Source organism: Falco peregrinus, chromosome 6, assembly GCF_023634155.1.
Source record: "Falco peregrinus isolate bFalPer1 chromosome 6, bFalPer1.pri, whole genome shotgun sequence".
NCBI lineage: Eukaryota > Metazoa > Chordata > Aves > Falconiformes > Falconidae > Falco > Falco peregrinus.
This window is the reverse complement of record NC_073726.1, coordinates 86,397,135-86,417,721: the sequence shown is the minus strand read 5'-3', so window position 1 is coordinate 86,417,721 and position 20,587 is coordinate 86,397,135. Positions and strand designations below refer to the sequence as shown.

At 39.6% G+C, this 20,587-nt stretch overlaps 1 protein-coding gene across 1 annotated transcript in view; it reads left to right on the top strand.

Annotated features, from left to right (window-relative positions):
- Window positions 1-6: 6 nt before the first annotated feature.
- Window positions 7-20,587, top strand: part of NME7 (NME/NM23 family member 7) — a 94,986-nt gene continuing 74,405 nt past the window's right edge. Inside the window, exons 1-2 of the mRNA XM_055809201.1 lie at window positions 7-132; window positions 18,726-18,833. Coding sequence (XP_055665176.1) covers window positions 130-132; window positions 18,726-18,833 — 111 coding nt within the window. The 5' untranslated portion in view covers window positions 7-129. The remainder of the gene's footprint in view (window positions 133-18,725; window positions 18,834-20,587) is intronic.

Here is a 20,587-nt window from a genome sequence, read left to right as displayed (position 1 = left end):
CCTCTTTCTCAGCCAATCGCTGGGCCGCACGCGTGGGCGGGGCTTCGGTTGCCAGGGCGCGGCTTTGCGTGGCGTCACGTCGCGCTCGCGGCAGCAGGGTGAGGCGGGCTGCCCGCCGCCGCCATCGCCATGGTGAGCGCCGCTGCGGGGGCTGGGGCCGGGGCGGGATGGTGGGGGTCAGTGGCGGCGGCTCCGCGCCCTCACGCCGGTTCCCCCTCCGCAGGGCGGCTGCCGAGGCGGGCGGCGGGGCGAAGCTCTGCCCCGGGGCAGGCGGTGCTGGGGTAACGGCGGCGGGGCCCGCCCAGGGCTTCCTTCAGGGGCTCCCTGTGTGCAGGCGGCCTGAGCGGGGCGGGGGGGCGCCGCCGCTGCCCCCCACCTGCCCCACCGGGCGCCGGGTAGGTCTGTCCTGGCTCGAGGTTTGCCCTGGCCCGGCCTCTCGCTCTTTCCTGAGGGACTGTGTGAGGCGCGGTACGTGGGTCGTGCTGAGCTGCTATCAGGGCTCGTTGGTGGCCCGCTGGCCCCGCAGGTGGGGCAGGTTACTTCACAAACTCATGAGGGACCCCGCGGGAAGGCAGCTGGTGAATTTTAAGGAGGGAATATATTTCAGGGGTGACAGTTTTTATTCTTGCCAGGATCTGCTGTTTAGTAATGAAAGGAAGATGACATCATGTCGTTGCGGGGGCACTAATGAAAAAAAACCAAAACAGTCTGCACTGGTAACACAATTGATTGAGTACTCTTTGCCGAAGCTGCTATGCAGAAACCGGTGTTGCGAAGCTGATGAACAGTCAACAACTTGGAATCGAATTTTGTGCTCAAGTGCATATGCAAGATATGTGTAAGAGCCTAGCTGATGCACCTGCTGGTGTACTCAAGCTTTGAATACCTGTCTCAAGCAGCTCAGGTTTGCCCTACCTGCTCCAGCCTATACAGCAACTTTGTTTGCACCTTGCTTTCAGAACACAAGCTTGAGATCAGCATTTGCCACTTCAGTAGGAACGCTACTGTTAATTTCCAAATACAGGGCTTATAAATCTTTTGATTTATCCAAGCAGAACTGCAAAATATTCAATTCCCGTGTTTAATTTGTTCACATCAGTGGAAGTCTTGCTTTGTGAGTTTGCACAGATGCTACATAGGTAAAACATCGGCTTTGTTGTAGTTGACTGTCACTGTCAGTGTGATGTGGTTCTAACCTCCCTTAGTTTCTGAGGTGACACCAAGTTAACTGATTCATTAAAGTGGTGCCAAATCTCACAGCAACCTCTAACCAAATGTTTCATGGTGAATTTGTTTAATTTGTTTTGAAAAGCCTTCAGTGACAGGAATTGCATGATCTGTTGACATAATTCCATTACATGATGATTTTTATAGTTCACTGAGTTTCTGCAAACGATGCCAGTGATTACTTGTTCTGTCCTTGGCGGATATAAAGAGGTTCCATTTTTGTATTTAATGTGCAGAAGAACTTGAAGATAACTTCACCCTTTCCTCTTTCCACATTATTCCACACTAAACAAATTTTGTTCTCTCAGTATTTTCATACTGATCATGTGGTTTTGAAGTTTAGATTTTTTCCACTCTGCACTCTTTTCTCTAAATGTGGTGTTTCATCTGTAGGTTTTTTTGCCAACTGCTGTGTGTTTCACTGCTGCGGAACAGAGCAAAACACTTGTTTCTTGTGTCTTAGATCTTCATAGTGCCAAGATTGCTGTCCTTTTTTTTCCAACTGTACCTCTTTGCACTCTCACTGTCTAACTGCAACCCACTGTAACTTTCAGATTTTTCTCCTGTGTTGTCTGGCTAGTTTTTCCCCTTGTATTTGAATTTGTTTTCTTAATCATCATTGTGTAGTACTTTGTGTCTCTTTCTGTAGACTTTTCAGGTTATCATTTTGAGTTCTGCTTCCGTTTACTAAACTGCTTGCAATCTTTCCCACCTTTGTTATCGATCTAGATTCTGAAAGTACATTTTCTCAGTTTCATTGTCAGTGTAATAAGGAAAATATGAAATAAAGCTTGGTGCATGGCAGATCATTGTGGAACATTATTTGGCTCCCAGTTTGCTAGAGAAGTATTCCTAATGACTGCCTCATATAGGAGTCATAACTGCTCTTCAGTTTAGGCCATAATTCCCTACTCAGCTTGTTAGACTCACAAGTGACTTAGATTAAAAGCCCAATCAAAGCCAAATTTGTTACATCTGTAGCTTCTCCCTTGCTCACTGTGTTGGAAAAAATTTGTTCTTGACAAATGCACGTTATCTTCTTTTTATTATCATATTGTCTTACTAGGTGCTTAATGACTGAGTGCTTAATAGCTCATTCCATTATCTTCCCAAAGGCTGCTTTTAGGTTGGCTGCCTCCCTTGCCCATTTCCAGCACCCTGGGACCTCACTCCCTCTTGGTTTTCTCTGGTCTTTCAAGTGTTACAGAGTCCTGCTTATTTCTTTCATACTTAGAAAGGCACCAGTTTTCCCACTCATGTACCTTTCCTCCTGCCAGTTTTCTAAAATACAGTAAGAATAATTTGGTAGCTGGAGGATGATGGGAAAACAGATGTTTTGGAAATGTGTGCTGCCCAATTAGGTAGGGACACAGCATCTGGGAAGGGGTAAGTTATGTGACTGTTAGGCACCATGACTTTACACACCTGATCTATCTCAAATTTTCAAAACATCTCTTCTCAGGAGCAATAAATCAAAGAAGACTCTTCTGGTGGATTCAAATATTGATCTACAAGCTGGATTCTAGCCTCGGGAACTTAATTATGTTCTGAAAGTAATGAATTTCTGCTAGAAAGCTTGGCCAACCTTTGGTACTGTGTTGCTTCTAGTCAGTCATATAGATTGCATTAGTTTTAAAAGTATATACCTACCCAGAAAAAAACCTGTTACAAGTCATATTGTGGCCACAGGAAGAAAAATGTAGTAACTTTGAGTGGAATCAGTTTGGAGTGTTTTTGTGTTAGACTTCAGTCATATGGAAGCAGTGTGTTGAAAGTAGTTGTGTGTATTGTAAAACTGGACACATAACTGTAGTGAAAGCCAAGGTGAGGGGAGAAATGTTCTGAAATATTCTGCAGTGATTTGTCTTTCCATGACAGCACTTTGGCTTAAAGGTCTGTTAATCATTGGAAAACAGTTTTCATTGTCATCAGATGACAGTTTTTCAAATCAGATCTAATGGATTCTGGCATCTTGATTGTATGTGTGTGACACATGGCTGCTGTGGATGGTAAGCAGTAGATTCCCAAAGGGAAACATGCTTATCTTTGGAGATGTGCTGTCTCTCATGGCTGCTGGAACACATTCTTCTTTAAGGGTGCCTTTCATGTCATCACATGCAGAGACATACTGGACCATCATCCTAACAACCTTAGTTTCTTTTTATTGATGAGTTTAGTCCACTCTGACACTTGAAAGTGTTCCAGGCATAGAAATGCAGCATTTGCCAGAGAGCAATGGCTTCTGTACACGAGCAGCATGTCACACAGATATGGAGCTTTATTGCACTTGGAGAGGCTGTACATAGGTGCAGTTAAATGAATTCCTTTCCCTCCACTCTTTAACACAATGCACATCTGGCAACTGCAGTCTAACTTACAAAGACTCTTTGAACAAAAGGATAGACAAGTATTATTTCTGTCTTGCCCATAAAGAAATGGAGGCACATACAAGCCAGGTGACTTGTCTAATATGATGCCATCTGGCTTTGATTTTGTGGATGTAGAAGCACATGGTTAGTGGAATTTGAGTGTCTAGTCACCTTAGTTCTTTGTGCAAAGCTGGGGGAAAATATAATAAAGTAGACTCTTCTGAATTAGGTTGCCAGAGCTTGCAGCCTTGTAATTTTGACCACAATCTTGAATATATCTGAATGTGAGCAGTTCAGCTCACTTCAACAAGAAAATTTTACAACTTGTATATGTTTGTTGTTGTTATTATTATCATCAACTAATTGGTAAACTCCCCAGCTTAGAGAATATCAACATAGAAATCCTCAGTTTAGATAGGCAAGAAAAATATTTAATTTTTAAAAACACTTCATCAGTGGAAAAGACTTATTTCATGTTTTGGAAAATGTATCTTAGAAAATAGGATGTGAATCAGCCATTTCTAGAATTTTACAACAGTGAGTCTTGGTTTCCTCATGGTCTAGCATATTGTGATGTGATCAAATTTTCATCTAAGTCTTTATAAAGGCAATACAGTTCATGGGGCAGCTGTGGAATATACCTTGTTTTACAGGAGTTTCATTTGGGAATGGGTAATCTCAACCATACTGGATTAGCTGGTAAGATGGGCTAACTGGTGAAGAGCTGTCACTCAGAGCTGATCATAGACAAAACTCTTTCCTGCTAGTAGACTTTCCTGAGCCGGTTCATGTTTGTAAAATAATTTCTAATAATTTTCAAATTATGTACTTCTTTTTGCAAAATAGTTGCCATTAAAAAAAAAAGCATTTTTAACTCCTCTAGGAAAAGATGCAAGATCTCCCCAAAAGTCACTTTCCTAATGCTTGAGAAAATTTGCTTCTTTGGTCTTAAAACAAGACTCAGTTTTACTAGAAAGCCAGCTGGTGATTACATTGATTTTTTTTTTTTTTCAGCTTCCAAGCATCCTGACCCTTTCAGTTGTGATTTTGCATGACAGAACCAACAATAACAAAGACAAGTTTCCTTAATGGTTAACTGTCATTTGCAGCATTTCATCACAGGGAAAAATAAAACATTGTATGCAGCATGAGGAAAAAATAAACAAAATGCTAATGGGTAGCTTTTAAATGCTTATTGCATGGTGAGTCTTCCTGTGAGCATCAAAAATATGACATGGTGTCTTCTTGAACTAGTTTTTCCAAATTCTGCTGATTTACTTCTGGAGCAGACAGGCTATGTACATTACAGAAGATGTAGCTGATAACAGTCTTTGGCCCTCTGTCAGCCAAATGAAAACTGCTAAAAAATATAATTTTCTTTCATTCCAGGAGCTGATTTTGGGTTTGATGTTGCCATCTTTATGACATTATGTGCTATGTAAAATACCACCCTACAAATATAAAACTGACAGCTTCAGAATCCATGGGATAAATTACCTCCTACTCTAGCCAAGTCTTGGCTTTGGCTTGCAGAAATTGACATCTCTTGAAAAGTAATTTTAGGTGCATTGATGGCTTTTTTGATGTAGTGGCTCAAACAGTATGATAGTAAAAGTTATCTAGCATTACCTAATGATAAATTCGATACTAATCTGCCTTTATCACCCAGAGTTGTCTCTGTGGATCCTTAGGGTTGTAGGTGCAGTTCTGAAGAACTTTGACACATCTGTTCTAATTGTACATTGGGGTTTTTTTTACGTTGTCAGAAACTGAAGAAATTCAGGAATTACTCAGTGAACCATTGTCAGGAGTAAAGAAAAGTTACAAGTTACAAAAGTTACTTTTCTTTCAGGTGGCAGTAAAAAATAAGTAAAAAAATAAGCCAGTGCTTATTTAAAGAATTGTTCCAGGCAGATGTGATAAAATTTATAATTAAGAATGTTGTCAGAGTTCATAGTTTTTTGAAAGCACATCTGGACCATTGTTAATATATCAACCCAACAGATCTGTGTAGGCTCTGGAGAAGCTTGGAAGGATAGACATTACTTTTGGGCAAGGAGCCACCAAGCTATAATAAGAATCACAGAATCATCATTTAGGTTGGAAGGGACCTCCAGCCTACTCAAAACAGGTCTAATCAGACCACGCTGCTCCAGGCTGTGTTCCAAGCAGGGCCTGAACATCTCCAAAGATGGAGATTGCACACCTTTAGGCAGCCTGTGCCAGTGTCTGACCACACTCTTAGTAATTTTTTTCCCACCTAATATGTAACTGGAATGTCTCATGTTTCAGCTTGTGCCCGTCTCATTTCTTGGTAGCACTGTGCACCTTTGAGAAGAGTCTAGCTCTGTCTTTATGGTGTCTTTCATTTAGGTAGTTTTAGACAGCAGTAAGGTCACCCTCAACCTTCTCCAAGTTCAGCAGGCTCAGTTCGCCCAGGCTTATCTCATGTGTCATGTTCTCCAGCTCCTGACTGTCTTGGTGGCCAGTGGCTAAATACTAAAACCTGAACCTTTTCTTTTTCTGTTTGTTAGTGCCTGTTTCATTTAAGCCAAGGGAATAGTGTGCCTCTGAAAAGTGTTTTTGGCTGTTCAGTTGAGCATTTAAGTGTCAGTTCTGAGATACTATGGTGATCTAGTACATCCAGTTAGTATATCCAGGTGGGATACTCTGTTAATCAGTAACTGGCTGGTGAGAAACAGTGGTGGTAGGGGACCCCTATTGCTGTGAATCTCAAGAGGGCTTTTTCCATGAACATTGACCTTTAACTGTAATTGTGGCTAGCAGGAATAACCCAAAGTACTATTTCCTGGAAGTCAGCCAAGTGGGCCTGGCTTAATCCTCCCAAACTATTTTGTGTTCGCTTGTGTCCTTACATAGATTGAAACCGGAGGCACTGGTGCCTACGCAACGCACCAGGGTCAGTCAGTGGGGTTTTGTGGGTGGAAACCAGTAGTTCTCTCCCAGCCACCAAAATGGAAAGAAAAAACCAGTGTAAAGTTTGACAAAGGGAGTAGTATAGCTGGGCTTTGGAACACACTGCCGCAGCTTAATTCTAAGAGTGAGAATTTAGCAAGTAGTTGCAAGTGTAGCAAGAATGTCCCCTGATCAAATGAGCACATACAAAAGATAGAAATTCTTTCTTTTCTCACACTAATGCCTAGTGGAGAAGTATGTTCCCAGTACAAGAGAACTCTGAGAGGTGGCCCTTGCAAGTTGTCCTGGAGTGAACAGCTCTGGTGTGCATTTGAAACACATGGCATTGGCATTTTTGGAGCCTGGGTATTGAAGAAGGCCATGTGTGCATGTCAGCAGCTTTCCTCTGTGAAAGAACTTCATCACTCAGGCTGTGGTGATCTGTGCTTTATAATTTAGTCATTTCTACCTCCTCTTACAAGGTTACTAATTGTGAGGCATAGTGCACTAGAAGAGATGGCAGGGGCAGCTTCTTACTGATCATTTCAGAATTCCCGAGGTTTAAATCCTGTCTTTGAGCACCAGAGGGTGCTCCTGTATTTGTGAAGAAGTGGCTCTCTCAGAGCCAGTTGCCTGTTGTTATGGGATTCTTCAATAACTTTAACTACCTTAATTATTTTTTAAAATCACATTTTTTATGCAGAAGAGGGGAGATGTGGGCATGCATGCTTGAGACTGGATACCTGTTCTTCCACATGAAAATATGCGTTTTTAAGTATGATCCTTCACTAAACTTAGTATCCCTCCTATTTTATCCTTGCTACTTATTCTCTTACTGGAGTATGGGGGAGCAGGACTGAACTATGCTGAATATTTTCTAGTTACATAATAGCAATGCTGTCCTCACCCTGTCTGATGGTCTCTGCTAGGGTACACTCTTTGATAACTGAACCATGGCCTGTAAGTCTGAAGATCCCCACATCACTGTCGGGGCGGGGGGGGGAGGAGGGGAACTGTCGTCTGGATCCAATCCTTGCACCTACTGACGTTCTGGACTAGCAGTGGTTCCTGGTGCCAGCTGCAGAGACAGTGGGCTGGGCAGCTTTAGCAGCCCTTTCTAACTTTTTCCACAAATTCCTGGTTCCTGTGCTGTAATGCAGCGTCTGCAGAAACAGAAAATTAGGATGAACTCGGTGAGCTGCCTCTGCCATGCTTTTGGGAGAACCAAGGGAGACTTACAATGCCTAAATAGTATGGATATTTTAACTGTTAAACCTTGGTATCCTTCTGTGAAAGGAAGGATGATGATTATTCCCATTTTACAAATGGATAAAGTGGGAAATGTAACCTCCTGTTTTTTAAAAAAATGCTGAACATCAAATGCACTAATGCAGGGGGCAGCTGTGAGGGTGGAAGTAAGCAGCCTGACCAAAACTGTGTTATGGGATTGGAATCTCTTAGTCACTGTCTGCATCCAGCAGAGACCTTTGCATCTTTGGGGAATAACATAGTCTGCTCAAACTGTGATGACGGAAGTGTTACGCTCTGGGAGAGAAGTAAATCTGTGGATTGTAGAACAAATCTTCAGAAGATGAACCTGTAAAAGCCCATTAGGATTGGCAGTTTAAGAACATGATTTACTTACCGACTTTGCTTCCTCTGCCCAACAGAAGTTTTTAATTTTTGAGAGCTTTACTAATGGGAAGTTGCTGAACAGCTTTTATCATGAGAACTTCTGTTCACATGTAATTTGTCATTAGTCTGACTTTAGAATAAAGGATATACACATCTGTACTAGCTGAAAACAATTTAGTCCAACTACCTTAGAATTAATATTTGACACAATCTGAGAAAAAATTGTATTTTAATGTCAACATTTGGTTAAACAGCAGTGTAGAAAAAATGTTTGCCTGAAGTGCCCACAGTAGTGAATAACAAATGTGTCAGCAGAGTTGTTTGCTTCAGAGGATCATAAATAGTTATTTGACTGTTATAACCTCTGACTGTTCAAGGTAGATGCAGCATGTGTGGTCTTAGGAGCATTCTCACAAAGTCCTTGGTGCTAACGCTCACAGTATCTGCTGGCTTCTCTCTTAGCTGTGATTCCAAGGCAACCAATGGGTTCTTGTTAAAAATGCTTTTCGGAAGATTATTATGAGGTGAAGTAATCTGAAGATGCTGTAGGCATTATATTCCTTTGAAGTGCTGTTGACAGCTTTGGTTCAGGATTTGTAGGTGTTTCCTTTCAAACCTCTGCTTCCAGCTTCTTGTAACTTTCTGAAATTTAAGCATTCTGCTTGAAATTTTCCAGATTGATTCTACTGGAGATTGAAAATTTAATGGAAGACCTGAATAAGAATGTGTGTGGGGAAAAAATTGAAAACATTTCAGAATCTTAATAAAAGAAAAAAAATATTCAGTGTTCCTCTGAAGAGCTTTAATTCTGAAAAATTGGAAATTGAAAGCTGAAAGTTTGCTGGAGGAATGGTCTCTATAAAAGAAGACTTATCTTTGAGTATTACCATCACCTTTAATGTTGGGCCAAGTTTTTGAGTCTTTCAAAAATGTGTTTTCTGTAAGTACAATATAGGTTGAATGTTGTAATGGGGTGTGCACAGATAGAGCGATGTATGTATGCGTAGCTTTGTGGGATCACATGCAGACACTAAACTTATAGTTCGAAGTCTGAGACCCAGCATTCAGCAGCTGACCATGGCAGCATTAGTTCTGCCACTAGTGACTGAGTAGGCGCAAAGCACCTAAACTTTATGCTCAGATATTATTATGTGAGGTGACTTGTGTTACAAATGCTGTTCTGAGTCAGGGAACAGCTTTGCTTTCGCTAAAATCACTGTCAGACTCCTCTTGAGTTACTGGAGGCAGATAGGCACGTGCTGAGCACTACTGACTGCTCTTAGAGGAATTAACCTGTGATCATGTAATTAAGAGTACAATAATATAATTTATGATCTGCATCTTTATAAACATGCATTAAATGAGGATATATTCCCCTAAAGACAAAATTTAGCTGGTCTTCTAAAGCTAAACCTGTCTTCACAGAGCAGGGAACAGCACTACAGCATCCTTCATGTGTTTTAGAGAAATTGTGTTCCATAATTAGAAAAATAACATGAATACTGTAACTAAGTACTTAACCATAACATGTAATTGTAGAGGATTGGAATTAATGGTTGAGGATTTAAATTCTTGATTCTCTTATATGAGAGACTGGGAAAAAAGGAGAATATGTTACACTGATCATGCCTGCATGCTTCATAGGAAGCTTATAGAATTTACATAATTTAATGGTAAAAGAAGATTTCTTGCTTGGTAAATTGACAGAACAGCAAGATAATTTCACTGATGTGAGTGGGGTTGCAGATTCCTAAGTCCGAGAAGAAAATCTGGGGCCTTCAGCCTTCTAGAGCTGTGTTCATCACAACCCCTGAGTATAGGGAGATGATTTACTGAACTGAGATCCCAGCTGAAGAGGAAGATTCACTTGGTTAGTGCTACAGAGGCAGAAGTATCCCCATGTTACTTGGCAACAGATGGTCCAGGCACCAATAGCTGTATGAACATGTATACAGCATACATACAGCAATAGCTGTATGAACTCAGTCCAAAAGGCATCTGAAAAGCCTAGGTACCAGTAATACTGGGAGTCAGATAACCATGGATCTAAAAGATGTAGAACTTATTTGCAGGAGGCTAAATGGAAATGCAGTCGAGCATTTGATTCACTTAATAGATTTCCAAAGATTATTAAGAATTTTAATAATTTAACTCATACTTAATTAGTTTGGATTTGTTTTCTACAAGGGGGGTGGGGGGATAAAAAGGGATAACACAAAATTCACCAGTGAGCTTCTGAATATGAGGTTTAGATTGAGAGTCATCTGTAGTCAAGACATTGTCATGGAAATTGAAGTTGCCAGATGTTTCTCCATTTGAAAAGTGATCTTTTGGTTTTACTTTTTGACTACAGAAAAGCCTGTTGAGAGAGTGGTGGGAGGTCCAACAGCAGCAAGGGGGCTGCAGAATTTAAGTTCTAAAAATTATACCAGCTCGTGTGTCAGAAACATGAATAGGAGAGTAGGAGGAAAATGAGTTTTAAGAGACAGAGCTAATTGAGCGTTCTATCTACACAGTGTTGTGGATTTAAGTTTTGCCTGGAAAATATCCTGTGTTACAGGAACTGTGAAGGTAGAAGATGGGTTGAATAACACAGCTTAATAAGCATGCACTGATGAGGATTCATTTCAAGATTTAAGGTGCATTAAAGTGCTGAGAATGAGAGCATTTTCTGCCATTCAGGATGTTGTTTTAATAAATACCATCAGTATGTCTGAAATCTCTTGTTTCTGTCTTGCAAAATTGTTGTTAACATTTAATGGCTTAACTAGTTCTGCATTTTTTGCCTTTTCCTTTTCTTTCACAAATGGAAGTTTTTCTTTTAAAGAATTGATGATGGAAAATTATTTGTAGTGTGCAAACAGAGTTTTTCATACAGCTGCTTTCAGCCTGTTTGCCTCAGAAAACCAAAGTTTTGTTGGTGTGTATCTGACCACTAAGTTTTCACCTTGTGAAGTTTGAAATTTACTGGCAGATTTCGATCAGATTTGGTGGAGGGATAATGATGTTCCTCCAGGTTTCCTAAAAATGGGGAGGGGGAAGAAGCCCTCTAAGGCATCTTTAAAGAGAGGCTTCGGTGTGAGATCAACCCTAGTTAGACATCAGAGAATCCAGGTGGGTATGAGCCTTTATTGAATGCCTGGGCTGAAGAGAGGCTGTGGTCAAAACAGTCAGGAATGAGAAACATGAGTATAGAGAACCAGGCCTCGTTATTTCTTGTGCTTGCAGAAGTACTTGTCATTCAGTAATGACAGGTAGTCCTAAAGAAAGGCAGAGAATAGCGATTTGGAAGTGTATTTGCTTAAGGTTGTTTTCTGTTGTAGTTAAATATTCTGTCCTTGTTCAGTCAGACTGAAGGGCATATAGTGCCTGGAAACTATGAAGATGAACACGTTTGATGAAGAAGCAAGTGCTTTGCACTGTGATGAACCGCCACCATCCGTTCTGCTAACCATTCCTTTGCTCTCAGGCTCATCGCACTGCAGCAGTCCAGACACAGATTGTGTAAGAAGTTGCTAAGGTGTTTTTTATAAGCTAGAATTGTTCTACAGCTTTTATAGTAAAAGTATCCCTTTTATTTACTAGTGCCCAGAGTGGCAAGCCCTCATGGAATAAGGATTTTGTTACAGCTGGAGAAAAGGATGCACAAAAGTTTAAGTTGACTTTTCTGAGATTGCTCAGAAGTCCGTGAAGAGCTTGATGTGCCCCATTTGATGTCCTGACTTTAAGTTACATTTTTGTGGAGATTCCAGTTGTTTTAGATGTTTTTTATTTTCCTTTTTCAGCTTTATAGATTTATCTGCAGGGGACTATCACATTTAACATGTCCATACATGAAAGAAAAGCATTCCTAACCCACTGGTTGAGACCATCTTTAAAGCTACTTGAAGTTACTTTTTTTTGTTTTGTGTTCTGAATTTCAAGTGCTACTTGAAAAGCTGGGCATACTGCCGGGTCTGCAGTTCTCTAGACAGATGCACCTAAAAGCATTCAGCTGAAAATAAAGAAAAGCGAGCTGGATGTTAGAACGGGAGAACAGAAAAACTAGTAAGTGAGCCGTTTAAAGCAATCAAAGTGTTTCTGGGGCTCTTAAGCAAGCAGGTAACGCTGTGACAGTGCTTCTATCTGCAGCCTGCTGGGGGAGTGTAAGACTGTGAGTAGCTGCCTTGGAGGAAGGTGGAAATAGAGCTGGCTGAAAATTCATGACTGGCTCCTCAGACTAGTTTATCAGTGACTTAGTTTTTATTTGTGCTGAACTCCCCTTCAGGACTGGGAAGTAGAGTTAAATCTGAAGCGGTGATTGGTCTGGAGGGTGAGTGAGTGGTGATATGTGAGATTTGAGGAACTGTTTCAAATAATTCATAATGGGACTTAGATACCTGCTGTTAGAAGTTGATCATACATCTACAACAGTAACTTCTGGACCCAGTTCTGAGAATAATGTTCTTGATGAAGGCAGCTGGTTAGGTCCCCCACTTCAGCCCACTGTCTGAAGAGCAGGAGGCCAACATCTGTCTAAGGACTCTACCAACAGCTATGGCAATAATTAGTTTTTTGTAGAACCTACAAAGAGGAAAGACAAGGAGAAAGATAACTGTTGAGTGGCCATTTCAACAAATTCTATATTTTGCCAAAGAGCATAGTTGGCAAACTCACATACATTTGTGATTTTCTTCTTTTTTTCTAGAAACATAAGTACATGTTAATGCATAACCAGACTACCTGATGTTGGAGTCAGTCAGCCTCAAGGTATCTTCACCTGAAAAGTTTAATAATTTGTATCCTTGTCCTTTGATGCCATCTCATTTTTTATAAAAATATCCTTTCTCTCCTAAAATATTTTTGAGAGTGCCACCAGCCTGGCTGTGGGGGGCACATTGTGAAAGAAATGTTTCTCTTAAAATTATTGCCAGGATTTTAGGAAGTTTCAGGGCAATCTTTCCAGAACACGTACACGTGCATGCGTGTGTGCGTCTCTGTCTTGTTTGTCAGTTCATCCTGTTCCCGGTGATTTTCATAGAAACATCTTGATTCTTAAGATCTTAAGAATCTTGATTCTAAGATTCTTAAGACCTGGCTGCAGGTTTTCTCTGTGACAACACGGAGTTTTATCAAATATAGAATACAGATATCAAGATGGATCCTTTTGGCTCTGATTCAGCTTTTGCTGAGGTTTGTGCGGTCTTTTTATTGCTTTCTCAGGAGTTGATTCAGGTCCTTAGATTCTTTTTCTTTCTGGTCTGATTTCAGAGTCACTGAGTCACTGAGAATATCAAAGGAGCAACAGACACGAAGCTGCCCACTTAAAACATAGCAATACTCTTCATGACGCCTAAACTTGTGAATATGTGGGCAACAGGCTGTGAGCCTGTGTCAAATATGTCATGTGTGTTGAAGTTCCTAGTGTGTATAAGCCTCATAGAGACCAGATTGCTAATAACGTGTAAAGATGCACTTTCTAGCTACCTCAGATTTTTGATTTTAAGAAATATTTTGATACTATTTCCTGGAAAGTTTTCTTCAGTAGTAAGCTAAAGGGGTTATGATGCATTGCAGGCTGGTAACTAGTTTAAGCATGGGTAGTTGTTTCCACTTAAATATAGATCACAGAGATCGCAGCTCAAAAGCGTGAAGTGACAAACTGGTAGAAAGAAACGAACTTCAAGCTTACAGATGAGACAGAATTAACAGTATAATGGAAAAAGGAAGTAATGCGAAAGGCAGGATCTCAATAGAAATATACTGCCCATATAATAGCGAGGGGAAGCATCTAAACAGCCCTTCCCTTAGACTGTGAGAAGTGTGTGTATGACCAGCAGAAAAAAAATTCCGTAGCTCCTGATTTCCTGGGACAGAAGTACTCACCTCAGAATAGTAAAATAGTGTGGCAGTCAGGAGGCATCTTCAAGCTGGGAAAAACAAACCTAAATGTATGTTCTCCATGGTTCACAGTAGAGGGATAAAATTGTTTCTCCACCTTCCCATTCAAGTTCCTTAGTCCCTGAGCTGCTGTTCTACCACTGTTGCTTCTCATGAAAACCTTTGGAAGATCTGCTTTTGTTTTACTGCAGAACAGAAGCTCTTTGGAAGTCCAAGAGTTTTACAGGACAGGAGATCATTTCCTGTCCAGCTTGCTAACCGTTCCGCTTTCTGGTTATGAGCTTCCTTGGCAGCTATGTTCCAGACAAACTATTTCCCTCTGCAGCGGAGTGTTTTTGTGAGCTTGGATTTAGATTCTAGAACTTAGTCCCATGCTGGCTAAGAATGATTGCTTCCCCCATCACTTTCAGAACCAAGTACAAAATTTATTCTTTTTTTTAATTTGACTGTACTTCAATAAATGTTTTTCATGTGCACAGAGCCATCCTACTGCATATTCACACATACTAATATAAACAAAAAAGTGTAAGCTAGCAAAACCTACACATGCATCCAAATGTTTTTCCATGCAGCTTGTAAAAGGAGGAAGAAAGAAAAAGATTATTCTTTGCATATTCACAGTAGGTGAACTCTTGATGTCACTGAGTTTGGTGGCCCTAGATTTTACCATGGAAAGGGGCTGTAAAAGTTGGGCTAAAGACAGCTACTCTAAAACTGTCAATATGTAAATATAAAGTGCACAGTAACTGCTGGCGTTTTTAATGATGGTAATTTTTCCACTGATGTGAAAAGTTACAAAAAATTATTTCTCCCTCATTAGGTATTGCTTGGTTAATCGCATAGTCATGAGAGCAGAGACTATGTGATTTTAATGAGGATACAGTACAGAATGAATGGAAACTAATGCTTTAAAGCCAGAATTTTCTGAGTTATAATGTATTTATAGATTCACTTGATTTTTTATTACTTGAGATGTTCACAGGGATGTGATTTCACTGGTGACTGTTTCAGCCATTTCCTGGGCCAATGAGCTGCTGGGGCTCTCTGGTCAAGGGCTGTGAAGTCTTCCCTTTTCAAGACTGTGTTGGTCCAGAGCAGTGTGGTGCATTGAAGACGATACCACCTGACAGGTTATCGCTGGTGTCTAGTCACTGCTCAGGGCAATTACTTTCTCTCTGTTTCCTTTGTTAGGAGCATGAACAGAAGCCAAGGATGAAACTTAGCATGTCTCCTATAGTGCTTCCTCATCTTTGAGACTCCTTCTCACATTGCAGTCTAGGGCACACTAGTGAAAGAAAGGGTATGTAAGAAAGTTGTTTGCCATACTGGTTCTTTTGATTGAGCAGTAATTTGATTGAAAGTAAGTGTTTAGGAAAGAGAATTTCAGGCCTGTGAAGACTTAAAATTTTATTGCAATCCTTACAATGTGTGATGGGAAGTAGGCAGATTTTTAGGTTTTTGTGTCTGGTTTTTGCCTGCAAAATCCTACTCATGCATTTAATAAGTAAAAAAAAGTCTCTATTCTCATTTTTGAAAGAGGTATTATGAGCTTAATATGTACTCACTTTTTAAAACTTGGGATTTTAAATTGGTTGGTGTTTTTGATGACTTGGAGTGGCAGTTTTACAGTGATGCCTGGCAAGAGCTCACCAGAATATGTTCACATTATTCCATGTGATGATTGTATTCAGATTGTCTTCTGTCTGTGTTAAGACTATTTGCTGGAATCTGCAATAGTAAAAATGCAGACCTACTGTGTTTTACGTTATATTTGTTTGGCAGGGTCTTCAGTTTGCTTCTAAGAATGAATTTCTTCACTTTGCAGTATATGCCTCTGAAACAGTCTACCTGTTCACAAACATGATCTGTTTCCAATTATTTTTACAGTGTTTCCCATAAGCTCTGACATTTTCTTCTATTATTCTCCACGTTTAGAAATACTTATTGTGATCATTTTATATCCATAAAGCAGAGGAAATTCTAGTTATGGCCCAGGAGGAGCTTTACAGACTTTGTTTTGGTCATTTTAGAAAACTGTTAGCTCTCTGTATTTTCCAGACACAAAATAGTAATTGATTAATTATTTTTCTGCTTACTGATAACATTACTGGGCATTTGGGGATTAGCTCTGCAGTGATTTTCAAGTCTAAGTAGCATTTGTTACCTTGCCTTTGCTTACAATGCTAAAAGAAGATAATACAGAATGGTAATTTCTGCCATTCAGCTGAATAAGAAGCAGTTGCCAGCAGAGCTTGCTGAATAACACATGTGAATAGCTCAGACATTGAGTGAGATCTTACAAAATGAATTTCAAATGGATCTTAAAACCAACGTTGTGTTAAAAGAAAAAAAGCAGGCCAATTCCTCACAAGACAAGGCACATAGTTTCTCACTGTAATCATGAAGGTGCTGATGACTGATACTGGTGACTAAGTGAAAAATCTAATGGTGTTTTCTTTGCATGTTCACGTAAATACATTACTTTCCTGGAAAAAGTAAGCATTTGGAAATTTTGGAAGTTTTGCTTAAACAGAAATTAGTAGCTTCTCTGGCAACTGCTACCTAGAAAATCTATTTGAGAGTGGTGCTGTAGTATGAAATAAGTAGCATGAAGTAATGCAGTTATATATGTCTGCATGTTACGAGGAGGCATTGATTAAGGATGGTACATATTTTTTTATTTCACACATCACTAGTCAACTTCTGGAGATAGTACTCTAGAAACAGAACTGGTTTTCTTTTTAGACAACCTCTTTGGTAGAGAACTGCTTCTCTATTAAATCCATGCTTGATGAGATAATGGTCAAATGAATTGATCAAATGTTTTGTCTTGTCTTCTAGCAGTATGAGTATATTTAAGATCAAGGTTGCAATCAGTCATTTATTATTGTCTACCAACCTTTATTATTGCTAATTGCCAACAACAGGCCTATATATAAAAATTAAGGTGTGAGTTTTGACATAAGGAAGAGTTTGTTCAGGCCTTATATCTCTAGAATGACAGCAGTAGCAATAAAGACGTGAATGAGTCTAGCTTAAGTAAGGGCCAGAAACCAGGCTAAGTCCCTAGGGAGTTTTTGTGCTGGATACTGCACCAGAAACATGAGTATTATCAAAGACTGCAGCATGTAGTAGAGAGATAACACAGAAGTAGCTCATGTAAATAAGGCTTTCAGTGCTGTATAGACTTCTACAGTTAGAAATTAAAGCTTTGCATCCTTCCACAGAGCTCTGTGCTGCCCCATCTGTGTAAGTCTTTCTGTGATATAATCTTACCTTGTTTTGCAGTGTAGGGATATCATAAGGGCTGACAGGAGGGTGGGGCACTTGCTGTGATGCTTTTAACTGAACAGGTACAAGTATTCATCACATTGTAAAATTTTGAAATTGTTCTACATTATCGCGTTCTTTCCTGCTGCTGCTTGTGTTAGGACTTCAGACTGCAGAAGCACTTAGTCCTATGTCAGTTTTAAGCTGAAGATACTGAAAGAAAAAAATGTGCTGACACAAAAGGCAAGTTCAGTGGTGGTGTTTTGGGTGGTGTGGTTTGGTTTGGGGTTCAGTTTTGTGTCTTTTTTTTTTTTTAAGTGTTTATCTGTCTATAGGCTTGCACTCACTAGGACAATGATTATGATTCTTCCCCTGCTGGTGTTCCAGAATAGTCATGGAATCCCACAGGAACATTTTCTATCCTGTTGCTTATTGAGTAGTCTTTGAAACAACTGAAATGCCGCTGTCTTCTAAAATCTGAAGGACTGAAAAGGCCTACATGGCTTCAACTTGGACACCCAGTGGTAGCTAAACGTTTAAGATATATAAGAATACAGATACATCTAAAGAGTAGAAGCCTGTGACAAGACCTTCCTTACTTTTAGGAGTAGCAGTCAGATCTGGAGGAGTTGTGGAAAATAAAAATTTAGAGCTCCATTCAATAGCTATCAAATAACTTAATATTGGAGTATCAATAGCTAACAAACATATACCACTAAGAGGTGTTAGAACTCCACATCCACATCACCTTCGTGCTTACTTTCCCGTAGGGGATTATCCTATGAAGGATGAGGAGTGGAGAAACTACGCAGGTAACTACAGTTTTAGAATTACTGCAATCTAGCTTTCTTGCCGCACTCCTTAGGGGCAGAAAATGAGTTGTAAATGAGATTGGGCCATTTATGCTTTATGTAAATTTCAGAAGGTTAAATAGTGAGTCAAACTAATGTCCTTAACTTGAATATGTTTATCTCATCATTAACAGGAGTTCAGATATGACTGCTCAGGAAGATGATGGTGTTTTCTTGTAGGATGTGTAGAAAATGTATTAAGGGTCTATAACGTGATTGTGAGCTAACATAAACTTTTTAATAAATGGAAGTAAATCAAATACTTTCAAAAAATTAAGAAGTCTAACAGCAACTTCTACAACAGTCCATGTTTCATGACTGATGAAATCAGAATAAGTTTTGAGATTGCCTGCAAAACTGCCATGCTGTTTCCACCATACTTGTTAGTTAACAAGTGAGAATATGTCACCAGCTGTGGTAAGCAGAAGATGATACGCAGAGTGTGCAAGTGCATTTACTAGTGATTTTTTTTTCTTTTCTGATAACAAATAGAAGGAATTCTTTTATTTGTGTGTTTTTACATATAAAACATGTATGCTTTCTGTAATAGCCCTTTCCCTCCTTTTCTTTTTTCCAGAGTCAAGATGACAGATTTGCTTTCACTGCTGAATGGTATGACCCAAATGCTTCGCTCTTTCGGCGTTATGAACTTCTGTATTATCCAAAAGATGGATCAGTTGAAATGGTAAGAATAAAAGAAAAAAATTCTATTGCTGTAAGTGTAATATGCAATTAAACAGTTTGTAAAATGACAAGCCACTGCCTATGCCTACTAATTTTCCATGTAAGGAAAATGTAATTTAAGACGTATCTTGCTCAGTTTCTAAAACTAAAAGAAAAGCAAAAATACAAGTTCACAGTGAGGCATGTGGAAGAGCTTCCATGTTTATTTTTTTTTCTTCTTCTTAAGGCTTGCTTTGGCGTAGAGAGATTCATTTTCACAAATCTGTTTTCATTCAATCTCTACTTCAGTTTCAGAATTGAAACTCTGCAACACAGACCTACTGCTTGAGAAATATAAATTGAAGCTGATTCCAAACAGGGAAATAAGCTTCAGCAAGAACTCCAGAAGTCTCTGAAGAGTAAAATTTAAAGAGTCTTATCAAATTAGAGGAAAGGGTAAATTGCTGTTAATCTGGTTTTAATGAAAGGAAGGACATTCCAGACAATGCATCTAAATTTTTCCATCAGTGGTGCTTACACAGCCTTTCTTACTTGCAGTTTATTCAACTAATCCCCATTGTTTATTGACAGCAGGTTAAAGCAAGCATTTTGGAGTAGCAGGCATGTATAAGAAAGGTAATATGTACTGTACAGATAATCTTAATAAACCAACCAATGCTTTGTGCCTCCTTTTAGGAATGAGTGAATGGTTTGGACTAGTCCTTTCCAATTTTTAATGAAGACTTAAGGGTCTTGAGAATAGCCTAGATCTGGTTAATCACATTTGGTAATTTCATTATCAAATTCTAGTTTTTCTGCTATAAATATCAAATGCAGAAATAAGAAAGCTAGTGTAGTGTGCCTTTTCTTACCCAAACTACTGCTCACTGAAACCATGGTACCCAATGATGTGAGGAGATGTACTTTGCACTTTTTACTGATAGTCTCTTTAAACAAACTCTTTCATGATGTTGTCTCTTTTAAATTACTTCTCTGTATGATGTCTGTGTGTGCACAGTTGTCAAAATGTGAGGATTTTTATTTTTTATTTCTCAGAGACAGTTTAGCTAATCAGTCAGGAGCCGTAATAATCTTCCTACACATCTGTGTGTAGGCTGGCAAAATTGTTCATTTCACCTAAATGTCTCAAAACCAAGAGTGTTCAAGGTGTTCTTGAGCTTCTTAATGCATTCAGCATCAAACATGTATGGCTTGGTAGACTTTTGCATTTTGCTAATCTGCTCTTAAGATAGTATGGTGTGTATACAGTCATGAGTCTGTATGGACTGTGAGTGATCATGATAGGAGTTAAAAAAGCGAAAATGCATGTAACACCTCCATAGAAAGCATATCTCAAAATCACTTTTGGGGGTGAGTTTTTAGACAGAGAATAAATGTAGAATTCTCTTCTGGATTTTTTTTTTTTATCTGCACAATTTGGTGATTCTTTCTTTATTACTGCTTAATTCTTCTATATCTTTTGGTATCTTCCTAAGGAGATGACAGCCCTCTCTTACCTGTAATGTATCTGAGGAGAAGGGAGGTAATGAATATGAACCAGCTTCTCCCTGCTTATGAGAAAGATGTTTCATCCTCTTTCCCACCTCCCTGACAATAGATGTCCTTTATCATGCAGCTCAGCTCAGTGTAGAGCAGAGCTGCTGAAGGCTTGTGTTATGCGAAGTCCTCAGCTTTCCTTTTCTTTCTTAGTCCTTCATGTCTTGATTCCTGTGAAAAAAAATGACAGTGGGAATAACGAGACAAGTTTCTGGCTTC